Source organism: Felis catus, chromosome C1, assembly GCF_018350175.1.
Source record: "Felis catus isolate Fca126 chromosome C1, F.catus_Fca126_mat1.0, whole genome shotgun sequence".
Taxonomy (NCBI): domain Eukaryota; kingdom Metazoa; phylum Chordata; class Mammalia; order Carnivora; family Felidae; genus Felis; species Felis catus.
The window spans coordinates 94,934,915-94,950,997 of NC_058375.1; the positions used below are offsets into that span (position 1 = coordinate 94,934,915).

Consider the following 16,083-nt stretch of genomic DNA (forward strand, 5'->3'; position numbering starts at 1 on the left):
CTTATTGATTATTATGTGCCAGGTAATGTTCTAGGTATTAAAGATATAGTGGTAAACAAGATAGGGGTAAACTCTACCCCTATGACGGTTGTATTTTGACAGTGAGAGTGTTAGGCAAAAAAGTGTAACAGTGACAGAAAGTGACAAGGGGCGGGAAGTACTTTAGTTTGGGCAGTACAGGAAGGCCTCTGTGGGGCAGTCCCATATGAGACAAGCCTTGACATTCAAGAAGAGCTGGGCATTTTGAGATCTGGGAAGAGGGCATTTCAGGCAGAGGTGCAGCAAGTACAAAGTCCTTGAGGTGGAAATGAACATGGCACGTTAGAAAAAAGAAGACTGAGGTTGTGCCAGGGTAGTGGGCACAGGAAAGAAATAGGCAGGGGTCAGATCACACAAGGTCTTGCAACATGGTTAGAAGTTTGGATTTTATTGTAAGTGAGCTGTGCAGCCATTGGAAGTTTATAGCAGGGATGGAGAGGTGGTGATATGCTCTAAATTCACCACTGAGAAGACAGAGCTGGCATAGGGTTATAGAATGTGGGAAAATCACACTTGTGGGTGATGATAGCTGATGTATTGACTTCTGAGCGCTTACATGACATGCTTTGGAGATCAGAAACATAAATATGAGAGTGTCGTCAATAAGGAAGTGAAAGCAGAAGTCAGTAAAATTGAGTATTATTATTAATGTAATCGCATCTCTAACCAAAGAATAAGAGAGTCTAGAGTAAAATAGAGCATAGGAATTTGGGCGGTCTCTTTGGAAGGAGTTTCTATTTAGGTCAGTGCTATGGCAAATAACACTGAGGGGACAGGAGGATGCAAGGAACCGGTCTTGGTGAAGGACATGAAAGGGGCCATAGACTCTGAGGAAAAGCATCTTTGAACAACACAGTGGCCAGCTGCTAGATTAGAATGGTTTCCCAGACTAATATCTTTTTCCAATGCCACTATTTTCCCATAAAGATTTTTTTTTATTTTTAAAAAAAATCTGTATTTATTTTTGAGAGAGAGAGGGACAGACAGAGTGCGAGCAGGGGAGGAGCAGAAAGAGAGGGAGACACAAAATCCGAAGCAGGCTCCAGGCTCTGAGCCGTCAGCACAGAGCCCGACGCGGGGCTTGAACTCATGAAACTCAAGTTTATGACCTGAGCCGAAGTTGGACCCTTAACCGACTGAGCCACCCAGGCGCCCCTCCCATAAAGATTTTGATTCTGTCACCATGTCTAGAATGCAGAAATTACTGCAGCCAAAAAAAATGGTGCCCTGCCCCCCCCATTTTTTCCTGCTATATTTACATATCAATTAGTAATTCAAATGAATGTTTACTGCATACCTACTATTTGCAAGAAGAGGACAGGCTCAATCCAGCTCTAGAGTCACTACGGTTCTTATGTCACCTCCTTGGACTCATCTCACTCCTGCCTCTGGAACTATTTCAGCCTCTTTTCTGTGTCTCAAATAGTCCAGGTATGTTACTGCTTCAGGGCCTTTGCACAAGCTACAGCACTTTCCCCAGATCTCCATTTGCCTTTGGACCACCCTTTCTTCAGGCCCTTCCTTGAAACCAGCTTCTCAGTGAGGCCATTCCTGGCTGTACAACCTAAAATTGAAACCTCCTTTTTTCTTTTCCCCTTCTGTGCTTCTTTTGCTTTTTCTTGGTACCTGCAATATCTTACATTTTATATATTTACCATTTTTATTGTCTGCCTCCTCCGCTAGAATTAACCTCTAGGAGGACAAGGATTTCAGTACACTATTATGTTCCCATTGCCTAGAGCAGTGCCTGGCATATATTACAAGTGTTTAATAAGTATTTGTTGAATAACCAAATCCACGAGGGCAGGAAGGGAGACAGGAACTATCAAGGTGAGTGTTCCAAGCATGAGACTAGGTACTTCGTATAGGTTATCTCCTTTGTGGTGAATATTGTCCTCACATTATAGGTGACAAAATCGAGATCTTGTGAGAAAAACTTGCCCTAAATTATGCAATTAATAATTAGCATAACTGATTTTTTAAATGTTTATTTATTCTTGAAAGAGAGAGAGACAGAGCATGAGCAGGGGAGAGGCAGAGAAAGAGGGAGACACAGAACCCACAGAGCCTGATGCAGGGCTTGAACCCACCAACTGTGATATCATGACCTAAGCCGAAGTTAGACGCTTAACTGACTGAGCCACCCAGGTGTCCCTAGCAGAGCTGACTTTCGAACTGTGGTCTTTATGTTTATGTAGCCTTCTCACCAGAATGTTGCCCTTCAGAAAGCAATGTCACAATGACTTCTGGAGGGCTTCAAGGGTGGGGCTGCTGCCTAGCAGCCAGTCTTAGTCACACCCTTCATTTTCTTGGTTAAAGTCTATTTGTGTCAGTGGTGACTCATGGAGCTGGTAAATGAAAGGGACAGGCTGGCTGAAAGTCCCTCCGAGGGGGACATCTGGCCCAGATATTCTTGGAGATACTCAAAGTCTAGGCCATCTGATCCATTTGGGAACATAAAAGACAACCAAATCACATCATGGATCACCCAGCCATTTCTTTGGAAATTTGCTTATGGTAATCATGTTCCTAAACTCTAGTACATGTATGAAAACTCATTCCTTCCGTATGGGAATCTAACTGGAAGGAGCTGGGATATGCATGGGATGATATAAGAGCCCTGATCCAGGCAGGGCTGTGGCAGTGGTCCTCTCATCGAGTCCCGAGCCTCGATAAAAGATGGCACCCACTCAGATGAAAAGGCAACATTTTAATTTTTTTTAATTTGCACAAAGGTACTCCTGGAGTTAGCTGTAGCCCTGGGCAGGGAGGTGGTAGGTTGGAAGTGCATTAACATCTGTTAAATGCCAATTATAAGTCAGACATTTGCTGTGGAAGATGTGTCCCGTGTTATCTCTCAAGTTCTCATGGCAGCCTAAAGAGGCAAGAAATGATTAGTGCCATTTTACAGACGAACCAAGGCTAAGTAACTTCCAAAAGTCATGTAGCCAGTAAATGGCATACCAGTACCTATCAGAAACCAGTTCTGAGAGTCTCAAAGCCTATGTTCATTCCTCTACTACCAGACACGAAAGACTGGTGCTTAAGAAAGGCTGGAAAGTGGATTTAGAAAGTCTATTTTCTTCTCTTCCTTCTACCTTCTGGAGACACACCCATACTCCAGCAGAATCCCTATTCACTGGATCAGGGGATCTCAATTCTATTCGGATCCAAGTCCTGCTTTGAGTAACAAATTATTTTGCAATACCCCCTTTATTATCCTAAAATTAAATTCATGAATAACACAACCTACCACCCATAATTTCAGAAATAACATGATGCCATAATTGTAAGGGCAAAAAATAATTTCTAATAAAATAATGTGCATTTCAATATATAAATGCCCAGATATAACTACTTTACAAGACAGTGAAGTAGTCAGACTCTTGCATCATATAATAAATAATGAATAAGTCTAGAATTAAGAAAGAAGGCTAAATGCCATTCATGCAAGCAGTTTAGGAAAACAAATAAAGCAGATTTATAAGTGGATGCCAGAACAAAAACTTGTTAGGAAAAGTGATAACACTCTAGACTTCCTGGTTCCTGATAATAATAAGAATAGCTTTAGTTAATATAGGGATAATACTTGACAAATTAAACAGTTGAAGTAAAAAAAGGAAAAGGGGTATGACTATGTTATTTTTTAAAAGAAGTAAGTAATGTTAATGTGCTTCCTCTGGGATTGCCAGATTTTTAAAAATATACTATTTTATCATTCTATCATGCATACCAAAAAAAGCCCAAATCGTATTGGGCATTAGTGAGATGTGTAGGGTGAACTCCTCAGTATAAGCAGTACTCAGGTCAGAAATGGAACACCTCTGGGGCGCCTGGGTGGCTCAGTCGGTTAAGTGGCTGACTTCAGCTTAGGTCATGATCTCCCAGTTCGTGGGTTCGAGCCCCGCGTCAGGCTCTGTGCTTACAGCTCAGATCCCGGAGCCTGCTTTGGATTCCATGTCTCCCTCTCTCTCTGCCCTTCCCCTGATAAAGCTCTGTCTCTCTGTCTCTGTCTCTGTCTCTCTCTGTCTCTCTCTCTCTCTCAAAAATAAATAAGCATTAAATAAACAAATAATAAAAAAGAAATGGAACACCATTATCACCCCAAAAGCCCTCTTCATACCCTTTCTGTTTTTCCTTCCACCCTCCTTTAAAAGGTACCCCCGTTCTAACTTCTAACACATAAATTAGTTTTGCCTATTTTTGAATTTATTTAAGTGTACTCATACAGTATGTAAATGTTTGTGTCTAAATTATTTCATTCACCACTGTGAATGTGCAGGGTGTTGTTCCTTTTCATTGCCATATAGTATTCCTCCGTATGAGCATTGCACAACTGAATTTTCCATTCTACCATTAATGGACATTTGGTTATTCCAGTTGGGACTATTACGGATCATGTTGCTTTTAATGTTCTTCTACTTGTCTTTTGGTACACAGTTGTATGCATTCTTGCTGAGTAAACACCAAGGAGCAGGAGTTTTTAGGTCGTGGAGATGTCTATTTCAGCTTTGGTAAATACTGCCAAAGAGTTTTCCAAGGTGATTGTATCAATTTCCTTTCACACTAAAAGCTTATTCAAGATTTCCAGTTGTTTCACATCCTAGCAGCACCAAGTGTTACCTGTCTTTATAATTTTAGCCATCTTGTGGGTTGCGCATTGTGGTTTAAATTTGTAATTCCTTTATGACTGCTGAAGTTGAGCACTTGTTATACGTTTACCGATTATTTGGATATTCTTCTTTCTGAGCTTCCCATGCAAGTATTTTACCTATTTTTTTTATTAAGTTGTTTTTTCTTATTGATCTGTAATTTTTATTAAGTTGTTTCTCCTTATGATCTGTAATTTCATGTTGATTGGTAATCTGATCTTAATCTATCATAGATCAACACTATCCAATGGCAATATAACGTGAGCAATGTGTTTAATTTTACATTTTGAATGCCACAGTAAAAAAAGAGTAAAAAGAAACATGTGAAGTTTATTTTCCTATGTTTTATTTAATCTGATAGATCCAAAATACTATCCTTTCAATATGCAACCAATAAAACATTTATTGAGATATTTTGTACTCTGTTTTTCACTTGAAGTCTTTAAAACCTGAGGTGTATTTTACACTTACACACATCTCGATTTAAACTAGCCACATTCCAAGTGCTGATAGTTAATACGGGTAGTGACTACTGCATTGGATGGACACTGCAGGTCTCGATGTTTTTGTGCTTATATCTTCCTCCATATCTTGGCTTCATTTCTCATTTTTCTAATGGTATCTTTTTTTTTAAACTGTTATGTTGAAACAGTTTCAAACCTAAAGTTGCAAAGACAGTACAAAGAATTCTCTTACCTCTTTACCCCAGTTCTTCAATTGTTAAATGTTCTATCACATGCACGCTCTCTTTTTCTCTCCATATATATATATATATATATACATATATATATATATATATATACATCCAGCTGACCTTTGAAAACATGAGATTAAGAGTGATCACTCCCTGCGCAGCTGAACATTCACATATAACTTTTGATTGCCCAAAAATGTAACTGGCAGCTTACTGTTGACTAGAAGCCCTACAAATAATATAAAGAGCTGATTAACATGTATTTTATATGTTATATGTATTATACAATGTATTCTTACAATAAAGTAAGCTAGAGAATATACAACATTATTAAGAAAATCATAAGGAAGAAAAAATACATTTACAGTACCATACTGCAAAAGATCTGCATGGAAGTGAAACTTTACATTGTTTCTCATCTTTAATACTTTTTTCCCTGTATTTTCTGTCCTTTTGCATCACCAAGCTTCCAGTCTGAATATGTTCTTCTGATTCATTTTCCTATTTCTTTCGTTTTTCCAGCTTTTATAATCTGCTTTTAAACTCATGCGTTGAATTCTTGCTTGCAGAGATGGCACTTGTTATTTCTACAATTTTTATCTGATTCCTTTTTATTGCTTCTAAAATTCTCTGGGGCGCCTGGGTGGTTTAGTCGGTTAAGAGTCCAACTCTTGATATCGGCTCAGGTCATGATCTCGCGATTCGTGAGATCGAGCCTTGCAAGCCAGCTCTGCCTGCTCAGGACTCTCTCTCCCCCTCTCTCTTCCCGTCCCCCACTTGCTCTCTCTTCTGTCTCAAAATAAAGAAATAAACATTAAAAAAATAAAATTCTCCAATTTATCATTTAATTTTCTTGAATATAATTATCAGCTTCAGCCCCTTTGCTGAACTGATTTATTACTTAATGCAATATATTTTTAAATGAGACAAAAATCTACTTAAAACATTATACCAAAAATCAAATGTATTTATCCCATTCAATTAGACCACTGCAGCAGAGCGGGTGGTTTCCCAGAATAATAATTCTTATAATGGCCTCATACATAGCCAAATGAGGAAAGTAGATAAACTGTCTCATAAAACTAGAACAATCTGCATAAATATTAGGCATCCTCTTGATGTTGTAACTATGGTTAGACATGTATATGATGGGAACTGCTGAATTCTTAAAAGTCTTCATCAAAAGTGGACACAATATGGGGTGCCTGGGTGGCTCAGTCGGTTAAGCAGCCGACTTCAGCTCAGGTCATGATCTCGCGGTCCATGAGTTCAAGTCCCGCGTCAGGCTCTGTGCTGACAGCTCAGAGCCTGGAGCCTGTTTCAGATTCTGTGTCTCCCTCTCTCTGACCCTCCTCCATTCATGCTCTGTCTCTCTCTGTCTCAAAAATAAATAAACGTTAAAAAAAAAAAATTTCTAAAAGTGGCCACAAGGGGCGCCTGGGTGGCGCAGTCGGTTAAGCGTCCGACTTCAGCCAGGTCACGATCTCCCGGTCCGTGAGTTCGAGCCGCGCGTCAGGCTCTGGCTGATGGCTCAGAGCCTGGAGCCTGTTTCCGATTCTGTGTCTCCCTCTCTCTCTGCCCCTCCCCCGTTCATGCTCTGTCTCTCTCTGTCCCAAAAATAAATAAATGTTGAAAAGAAAAAATAAAAGTGGCCACAATATAAAACTTTGCCTAAATATTCTTCAGTACTAAATAACCACCTGCATAGGTTCCTTTGCACTTCATCATCATTCAAACATCAAATCCTTGATAATCCTCAGAACTACCTGAAGTTCTACCTTCACTTCTCAATTTTACCATCACACCGTTGCTTATGCAGGAGATATATGTAGCACATCGACAGTAATATTTATTTATTTATTTATTTATTTATAGAGAGAGAGTGAGCAGGGAAGAGGGGAGAGTGAGGGAGCTAGAGAGAGAGAGGGGGAAGAAGAATCTCAAGCAGGTTCCATGCTCAGCGTGGAGACCAATGTGGGGCTTGATCCCATGTCCTGGGATCATGACCTGAACTAAAATCAATAACCGAACGCTGAACCAACTAAGCCACCCAGGTGACCTTAGACGGTCATCTTTGATTGTACTGTGTTTGGATTGGCAATAATGAAAAGTTGATAAATTTGCATCAATCAGGATGCAAACTGGTGGACCCAGTTGTGTGTTATATTAGTAACATAAACAGGAAGATTGATGGGGAAAATTTCTCTTTCTTGAGAAAGAGATCTTTATTGACTTTGTTTTTAGTGTCTGATCAACTTTTTCTTTTAGCCTCTTACCTTGCTTTCTCTTTCTTCCTATGTGTACCCTGCAGTCTGGAGGCTTACTCTAAAATCTCAGTCAAGTACAGTTACTTTAAAATCCATGTTTGAGAACTCCAATCTCTGGATTTCCTTTGGGTTTATTTCTACTCTTTTTTTTTTTTTTTTGTATGAGTGGGTGTTTTATGCTGAATGCCAAACATTTTGCATGAAAAAAATCGTAAGAAATTAGTTGAAGATTTGGATGATTTCTATTCAGAGATTATTTACTTATTTATTTATTATTTTCTGGTATGCAGTAAGGGTACAAGCAGATCACCTTAAGGCAGTATGGAGACTATATAGATATGAAGCTGGATTTCAGGGTTTTTTGAGAGCTGGTCTATTTCTTATTTACCCTTATTCCCGTAGTTTATCTGTATAGGGTCCCAACTAAAAGCCCAGGGTGTGGGGCGCCTGGGTGGCTCAGTCGGTTAAGTGTCCGACTTCAGCCAGGTCACGATCTCGCGGTCCGTGAGTTCGAGCCCCGTGTGGGCTCTGGGCTGATGGCTCAGAGCCTGGAGCCTGTTTCCGATTCTGTGTCTCCCTCTCTCTCTGACCCTCCCCCGTTCATGCTCTGTCTCTGTCTCAAAAATAAATAAACGTTAAAAAATTTAATAAATAAATAAATAAAATAAAATAAAATAAAATAAAATAAAATAAAATAAAATAAAAATAAAAGCCCAGGGTGTTTTCCAGTCTCCCATCCTCCATGGCCAACCTAATTTTTGGTCCCCAGCTTTCAGAGACACACATGTCCAAATTTCCGCTCAAACCCTGTGCTTCTCAGCCACTCTTTGATTAGCCCATGTTGAAAGGGAATATCAGTACTAACTGTGGCTCACCACTTTGGACTTCCCCCTCTCTTTGCAGTCTTGGCCCTTTATATTCTTCCTTCCTTGGTGTATCTTGGATGTCTCCAAATACATCTTTTTTATTTAGTCCAGCTTTTCTACCTGTTCTTAGCTGGAGTATTAGTCTGAAGCAAACTAGTCCACCAATGAGAAAACCGGGTGCCAAAATATCCAAGTACTTTGCAAGGTATGTTTCATATCACTAATAATGTAAACACTAATTCCAAAAATACTGTGAGTACCTAAAAATATTAATATTACCTGATGGGGTGCCTGGGTGGCTCAGTCGGTTGAGTGTCCAACTTTGGCTCAGGTCATGATCTCACAGTCCGTGGGTTCCAGCCCCATGTTGATATCTATGCTGAGAGCTCAGAGCCTGGAGCCTGCTTTGGATTCTGTGTCTCCCTCTCTCTCTGCTCCTCCCGCTCACACTCTGTCCCTATCTCAAAAATAAATAAACATAAGAAAAAAATTTAAAAAATATTAAGATTACTTGAAATATTAATGAAAGTGAAAATGATCAAATCAATACCAATATTTTTACATTTTATTTATCATCAGTGTTACTGCAATTATATTTCGAGTAGACAGAACGCTTAGAGTAAATTATACAATAATTTTGAGACCATATCTTTGTTCCATTTATAAGCTTTGTTTCTCACACAACCTTCTTCTCTATTATTGGGCTTTCTGCACTATTACTTGTAAAAAATTTTCTTAGTGCTGTTATATATAAGTCAGGCACAACCAATTATTTCTGTAAAGTCCGGCAAGATATCTGAATATTATGTAGGACATGTGACAGTTTACTTTGTGACTGGGCGATGCACTGCAGAGGTGGCCAGCCTCCCTGGCCCAGTGACCAGGAGCATCCCCACAGTAGTTTTTAACAAGCAAAATGCTTCCGCAAGTTTCCAAAAAAAACCCTGCATTAGATGTATAAAATCATCCCTGCAGACAATTCTAGCTTGGGATACGTGTGGCTTACAGGGTCTTTAGAGGCCAAAGGGTAGCACGAACCAACCACACGTGATAACTCCTAAAGCTATCCAAAACTCAAAACAGGTTAGTGTAAACATTCAGGACAAAGGTAAAGGCAACAAGCACTCTGACGTTTCTTCTTGGGTTAGGATGGGAGCGCTCGTGAGGGGGCTGGAAACTATCTTCATAACCTCTTGCAATTGTCACCTACCAAGTACCAGGACCTGATTGCTTTCATCCTGTTTTCCCAATCCTGCCAACAACCCTGTAAGGAAGAGTTATTATTCCCAATTTGGACATGAGGAACCGGGTACTTAAAACACTGAAGTGACTGCTCAAGATTTTAAAAACATCAGACACTTCTGTGATTCCTCTGCAGTCCCACTGCTCCACACAAGGCTGCCAACCGTGTTAAAGCCTCGTGCGTGCCCCACTTAGAGGTAGAAGGGGGCAACCTGCGGGGAAAACTGGGTCTAAAAGGGGCCTAATAGGGAACTGTCTAGGCTACACTCCATTTAGTCCTCCATTCCCCTGCCGTAGGCATGGCCCTGGGAGCCCTCTTCAGCGGCACATCCCCGCCGGGTGGCCCAACTTCCAAAGCCCTTCTGCTCAATCCCACACCTGCACAACCCCTGCAGCCGCGAGTCCTACAACCCTTCCCTGCACCTGCGCCCAACGCAGAGCTCACACTGCTCTGGGACCCAGGGGTGCGCGGCAAGGCGGGGCAGCGGGAGGGTCCCGCGCAGCTGCGCAGGCGCACGCGGCTCCCCCCAGTAGCGCAGGCGCGCGCGGAGCCTCTACCCTTGCATTCGCGGCGCCCCTGCGTTCTCTTAGCAACGCTGTACATAAATGCCAGCCTGGCTGCGCACGCGATGTGCTTCAGCAAAGCGGGTGCGCGGGGCTGATAAGGGAGTCAAGGATAGAGGGCAGGAGGGAAGAGTGGGGAGGCTGGCGGGCGAGAGGATGCAGTTCTTCCCCTCCACGGGGTTCGGTCTGATTTTTGTTCTCTATCCCGCCCAGTCCTGGTCTTGGCCTCCACACACCCCACGCGCTCCCTAAGCGCTCACTTAGACCCAGGGGCCTTCCTCATGTGGAGTTTCTCCTCTTTCTTGATCTTCAGATTCGCCGGATAACTACTCCTTTGGAACATGTCAACAGAGGAAGCTCTTTCCTCAATACTACCCCCCAAACTTGTTGGGGAACAAGTTTATCCCTCTTCGAGGAGCGCCCCACAGAGGGCCTGGATGTTACATAGCAGAAGATGTGAGTATTCACCTTCCCTTGCGTGGGTCTCAGCTCCCTATTCGAGGACACCCAGGTTGCATCGAAGAAAAACACGTGATCTTTGAGGTGGCCGCATAGGAAGGTGCCCTCGCCCTCTAAGGCCAGCTGTCAGATCCAGTGTCGCAATTAAAGGACCCTTGTCTCCACTATCAACACCCACCAACCACAAGCCTCTCTATAAATAGTCTTTTATGTAGTACTCCATTTCCACCTCCAAACGCCTCTGAACCAATGCCTCCCATTAGTCCAACCTTGGTACCTTGCTGTGCTGCTAGGTCATGAAATAATGTAATCTGACCAAGGGTGGGATTAGGGCAAATTCAGCTCTGTGGGGCCCACAGGACTGGATTCACTGGAATGCACAAGTCATTTACTCTACGTAGCCAGCCACGTTTCCTTGCAGATGTATCTGCCTTACTTTATATAATTGTTTCTATAGTCCTCACTCACAGGAGTAAAAAAGAAACAGCAACTTTTGCAGAGAAGATTCAGATAAGAACATTTTGAGTTCACTCTGTTTTGATGACTATAATATTCATTATGTGTTTTCTTTCTTTCCTTTTTTAATACGCTACCTGAAGATGTATGGATTGGCATACAACCTCTCTAGGATCCCAACCAGTAGAAAAGGATATACTTTTGGCGCCAGGACAGCTGTGAGGTTTAAGTCAATCAACAAGGTTAGAAATGGCTGAATGTGCTTTGATTTTAGCGTGACCCATGTTGCTGTATGTATTTGCTGCATGTATTTGCATCCCAGAGAGAACAGGGTGTTACCCAAAAAATATCCCCTGCAATTCAAGAAAAATATTTAGACCAAGGCTGTTAAGAAATATATCTGAAAAACTCGGATGTTAGTATCTCAAATGTGTGTCAGAGCCCTGGGAGAGTGGAAAATGATTCTAGAAAGAACTAGTACCAAGACAGGGCTTCAGGGCTGACACAGATGATGTTACAGAAGCTTTGTTTATATGCATCCTATCATCTTGTAAGAAAAAAAACAAATTCCTACCTTTTAACCCTTCTGTGTGATTGGATTTCAAGTCTAAATGTCTTCAGTATAGGATCCTAATCTGTTGTTGAACATTTTTCTGACACTTGAGCTCAAGGAGAGGGATACTGGATCTAAGAAATCTCTGGGTGGGATGACAGACACAGCAGGTGCAAGAAGTCACCTTGGTCCTTTTCCGCCTGTAGGTGTCTTTCTACAGCCTCAGCATATGTGTCTTTAGGTAGCTGAACCCCACCCTCATCTTGGGTTTCTCCCTACTGTAGGTTTAAATCTGTAGCTGCAGTAGTGAAACCATAGTGATACATGAACAGAAAGAGGATCTGTCTGTTTTCTTTAATTAGAGGCTTTGTATGTGTGTGTGTGTGTGTGTGTGTGTGTGTGTGTGTATATATATCACCCTCTAACACGTTTATCTTTCTCTGAAAAACAGGACACGATGCTTTACCCTGGCATGTACCAGACTGCACATCCTCGGGAGCAAAAACACAAACAAAATTTTGCTCCATTTAATACCTTCTTGCCTCGATTTAGGACAGACTCAAAGGACACTTATTATCCTGGGTATGTCTCCTCTTTCCTGGAGTGCTTCAACAAACAGCAATAGGAAAGGGCGTACAACGGAGAGGCTCCATCCAAACCACGCCAGCTCAATGAGAAACCACCCGTCCATCTTTAAAGAGCCAACCCCTTACCTTCCAGATCTCTGGCATTGTAGAATTCGAATTCACAGTGGTTCATTCAGTCAATGGTTATAAACGTGCCAGGCACTTTTAAGGGTTCCCGAGGTTTTGCTTAGTTAAACCCATCACGCAAGGCTCCTCATTCCTCGGACCCTACACTCTAGAGTCCAGACAGATGAGAAGTAAATAAACATGAAAACATCAATGGGAATTAGGACAGTTACTACAATTAAGTAGTCGGACAGTGGCGCTTCTGAGAGTGAACTTATTAATTACACCAAAACAGTAGCCACAAGCTAGGACTGTCACGGGCACACCAGGCAGTGTGGTGAGCTGGCGATGTGCTATGAAGACAGTAACCGGGTGATTAGATGGATGGCGCTGTTTTGGCAAGGATGTCCAGAATGGTCTTTAGGGGAACAGACACGTGATCTGAAGTCTGAGTGACACGATGGTGCCAGACCTGTGAAGATCTGGGCCCAGGGCCCAGGGCTTCCCAGGCAGCAGGAACAGCAAATGGGAAGGCTGTAAGCTGGGGAGGAACCCGTGGGCGGAATGAAGACAGAGGCTGGTGTGGCGAGGGTGTGCTAAGCAAGGAGGAACTGAATGGAGGAGGAAGGCCAGGGCTGAGCACGTGGCCCTTATAGACCAAGTGCTTCGGGAAGCCATTCAGCATGTGTGCAACTATGGGGCAGAGGGTCAAGGTCTTTGCCTGATTCATGAGAAATCCAAGGATCAGAGAGTGGGTGTAACTTTCTCAAGGTTGCATGAAGGAAGTGAAAATGTTGACTCTTGGCCCCCATGTCCATCCTAAGTGCTGTTTCCAACACAGTGAAGAGTCTACACCAAAAACAAAGCATTATGAACAAAAGCAATTATAAAATAATGCCATGTCTATCAAAATTTAACAGCCTTCTCATCCTGAGATTGCTGACTGGATTATCATTACACTTTTACCACCAGTTTCAAATCATGAGCAGTACTTATTCATGACTATGGTAGATCTCTTTTTCTCACCCACCGCTCCTGGGATCTTTTGGTCTCTCCACCAAGGATACTGAGTTGCAGAAATATTTTTTAAACTAGAGTCAATGTTAATCCCAACTGGATGGCAAGACTAGATATCATAACATTAACCAGAAATACATTAATAGGCAAGCAAACCCCACACTTGCCCCACATTAAAAAAAGCTAATTGGGCTATTTCCTTTTCTCAAGGAGTTAGGCCAAGTTCACGGATGGCTGTGGTACTGATAGAGTTTGTATACAGTCACTAAGTCATCACATGTGATGCTTTGTATTTTTATTTCTAGCCCTGGCACATACAACCCAGAGATGAAGCCCCCCAAAAAAATCACCTGGCCAATGAAATTTGGATCTCCAGACTGGGCTCAGGTTCCATGCCTACAGAAAAGAACCCTAAGAACTGAGGTAATCGGACTGGACTTTTGTGGAACCCTCTTCCTTATGTATCAGGGGTTCTTATCCAGAAGTGTTTGAATGAGCTACAGGAAGTCCTTACTCCTGGGACAGTAGATGCACATATTATATTATATTTTTGAGAGTTACACAGTTTCATTAGATTTTTAAAGGTGTGTATGACCGAACAAAAGGCACATTTTCTTCCTTAATCCTCCAGTGCTCTTCTGGTGTAGGAACAGAACGATCCCTAGATTATAGAGGAAAAACAGGCTCTTATGGATTAAGTGATGTGTCCAGATTGACATCTTTTTTTTTAAATATGAAATTTATTGTCAAACTGATTTCCATACAACACCCAGTGCTCATCCCAACAGGTGCCCTCCTTAATGCCCATCACCCACTTTCCCCTCCCTCCCACCCCCCATCAACCCTCAGTTTATTCTCAGTTTTTAAGAGTCTCTTATGGTTTGGCTCCCTCCCTCTGTAACTGTTTTTTTTTTTTTCCTTCCCCTCCCCCATGGTCTTCTGTTAAGTTTCTCAGGATCCACATAAGAGTGAAAACATATGGTATCTGTCTTTCTCTGTGAGACTTAATTCACTTAGCATAACACTCTCCAGTTCCATCCATGTTGCTACAAAAGGCCATGTTTCATTCTTTCTCATTGCCAAGTAGTATTCCGTCGTGTATATAAACCACAATTTTTTTATCCATTCATCAGTTAATGGGCATTTAGGCTCTTTCCATAATTTGGCTATTGTTGAAAGGGCTGCTATAAACATTGGGGTACAAGTGTCCCTGTGCATCAGCACTCCTGTATCCCTTGGGTAAATTCCTAGCCCAGATTGACATCTTGAATCTAGATCTCGTAACTACTAAGCCAGTGCTCTTTCCATCACACCATTTGAGTATTAGATCACCCAGGGACTGTAGACCGTTCTGGTAAGAACATGAATTCAGGGGACAGACTGCTTACGTTCAAGTACTAGCTCCCATATTTACTGACTGTGTCATCTCGGGCAATTTTTCTAAGCCTCCATTTTCCTTTCTTTACAATGGGTATAAAGCAACTAAAAAATAAAAAATAAATAAAATGGATATAACAATAGAATCCATCTGATAAGGTTGTAAAGATAGAGATAAGGTAGGGAAGCATCTAACACAGTACCTATAACATAATAATAATAAACTTTCAATCCATGTGAGTTATCATAATTCTGGGGGTGCCGGGTTTTTTAAAGAGGAACCTTGGATTACTTCTACAACTACGTATTAAATGCCTAATGCATCCACATCATGGCAGCTAGACCTATGAGTAGCAGGGAGGAATCAAACACATAATCTTTGTGTTTGAGAAGTTTACCAGCTCTTCTCAGAGATTTGTCAAGTAGAAAACAATTCCTAGCATGACAGCAGCAGAGGAAGGTGACAGAGTAGCTGTACATGAAAACATTGACAGCATCCCTGAGACGAGGCTCCTCTGGGGTGGGCTTCAGCCGGGCCACACCGGCAGCAACGAGTCAGGAAGACCAGAGGTGGAGGGCTCTCATTAGAATATTGACCCAGACAATACTCCTTCTTTGCAGCTGTCCACTGACAAGGACTTCAGAAAGCACCGGAACCGCGTGGCCTACCTAAGCCTGTTTTACAACTGAAGAGCTGTGACTGCCTTCACGAGGTCCTCCTGACCACAGATCCAGGACTGAGGACAGAGTCGCTCTTCCCCCTGCACTGCTGTGCTCTCTCCTCTGCCAGCATGGGGCCCGGGGAGGGAGAGGGCTCATAACTACCATGTGAGAGGAAAAAGACCGCTGCAGAGCTCTGTCTCCATGTGCTGGTTTGTCGTGTGTGTACGTACGTAGACGGGCCTGGGGGTTCCTGCCGAGTGTTCAGTGGGGTGGCTCCACTTCACCGACCTACTCGTGGGTCCCTGTCCTCACGCTCTCATTCCCAGGTTCCAGTCTTATGTATTCTACCGCTAGCATTGGGAAGAAGGGCTGTTGGCCCCTACACATCAAGGATTGGATGGCTTCCTTGGATTTGTACTTGGCCATGCTACATACAGAGGAAACATACAGGCAGGGTAAAACATTTCTATTTTACAATCTGTCCCAAATTTCTGAGTTCCTAGCATGGAGTGGACAGGTCCGGATTTGTTGCTTTCCCAGAC

General features: G+C 42.3%; 1 protein-coding gene across 2 annotated transcripts; it reads left to right on the forward strand.

The window, feature by feature from the left end:
• Positions 1 to 2,366: 2,366 nt before the first annotated feature.
• PIFO (primary cilia formation) lies at positions 2,367 to 15,731 on the forward strand. Of its 2 annotated transcripts, none has more exons than XM_023258979.2 (6): positions 2,367 to 2,556; positions 10,638 to 10,780; positions 11,383 to 11,481; positions 12,244 to 12,374; positions 13,807 to 13,924; positions 15,500 to 15,731. In XM_023258979.2, the coding sequence occupies exons 1-6, from the start codon at positions 2,382 to 2,384 to the stop codon at positions 15,566 to 15,568; spliced, it is 735 nt and encodes a 244-aa protein (XP_023114747.1). In that variant the 5' UTR covers positions 2,367 to 2,381; the 3' UTR covers positions 15,569 to 15,731. The 2 variants fall into 2 exon arrangements, with proteins under 2 accessions (XP_023114747.1, XP_003990504.1); XM_003990455.5 differs by lacking the exon at positions 2,367 to 2,556 and adding an exon at positions 10,282 to 10,408.
• The last annotated feature ends 352 nt before the right edge of the window (positions 15,732 to 16,083 follow it).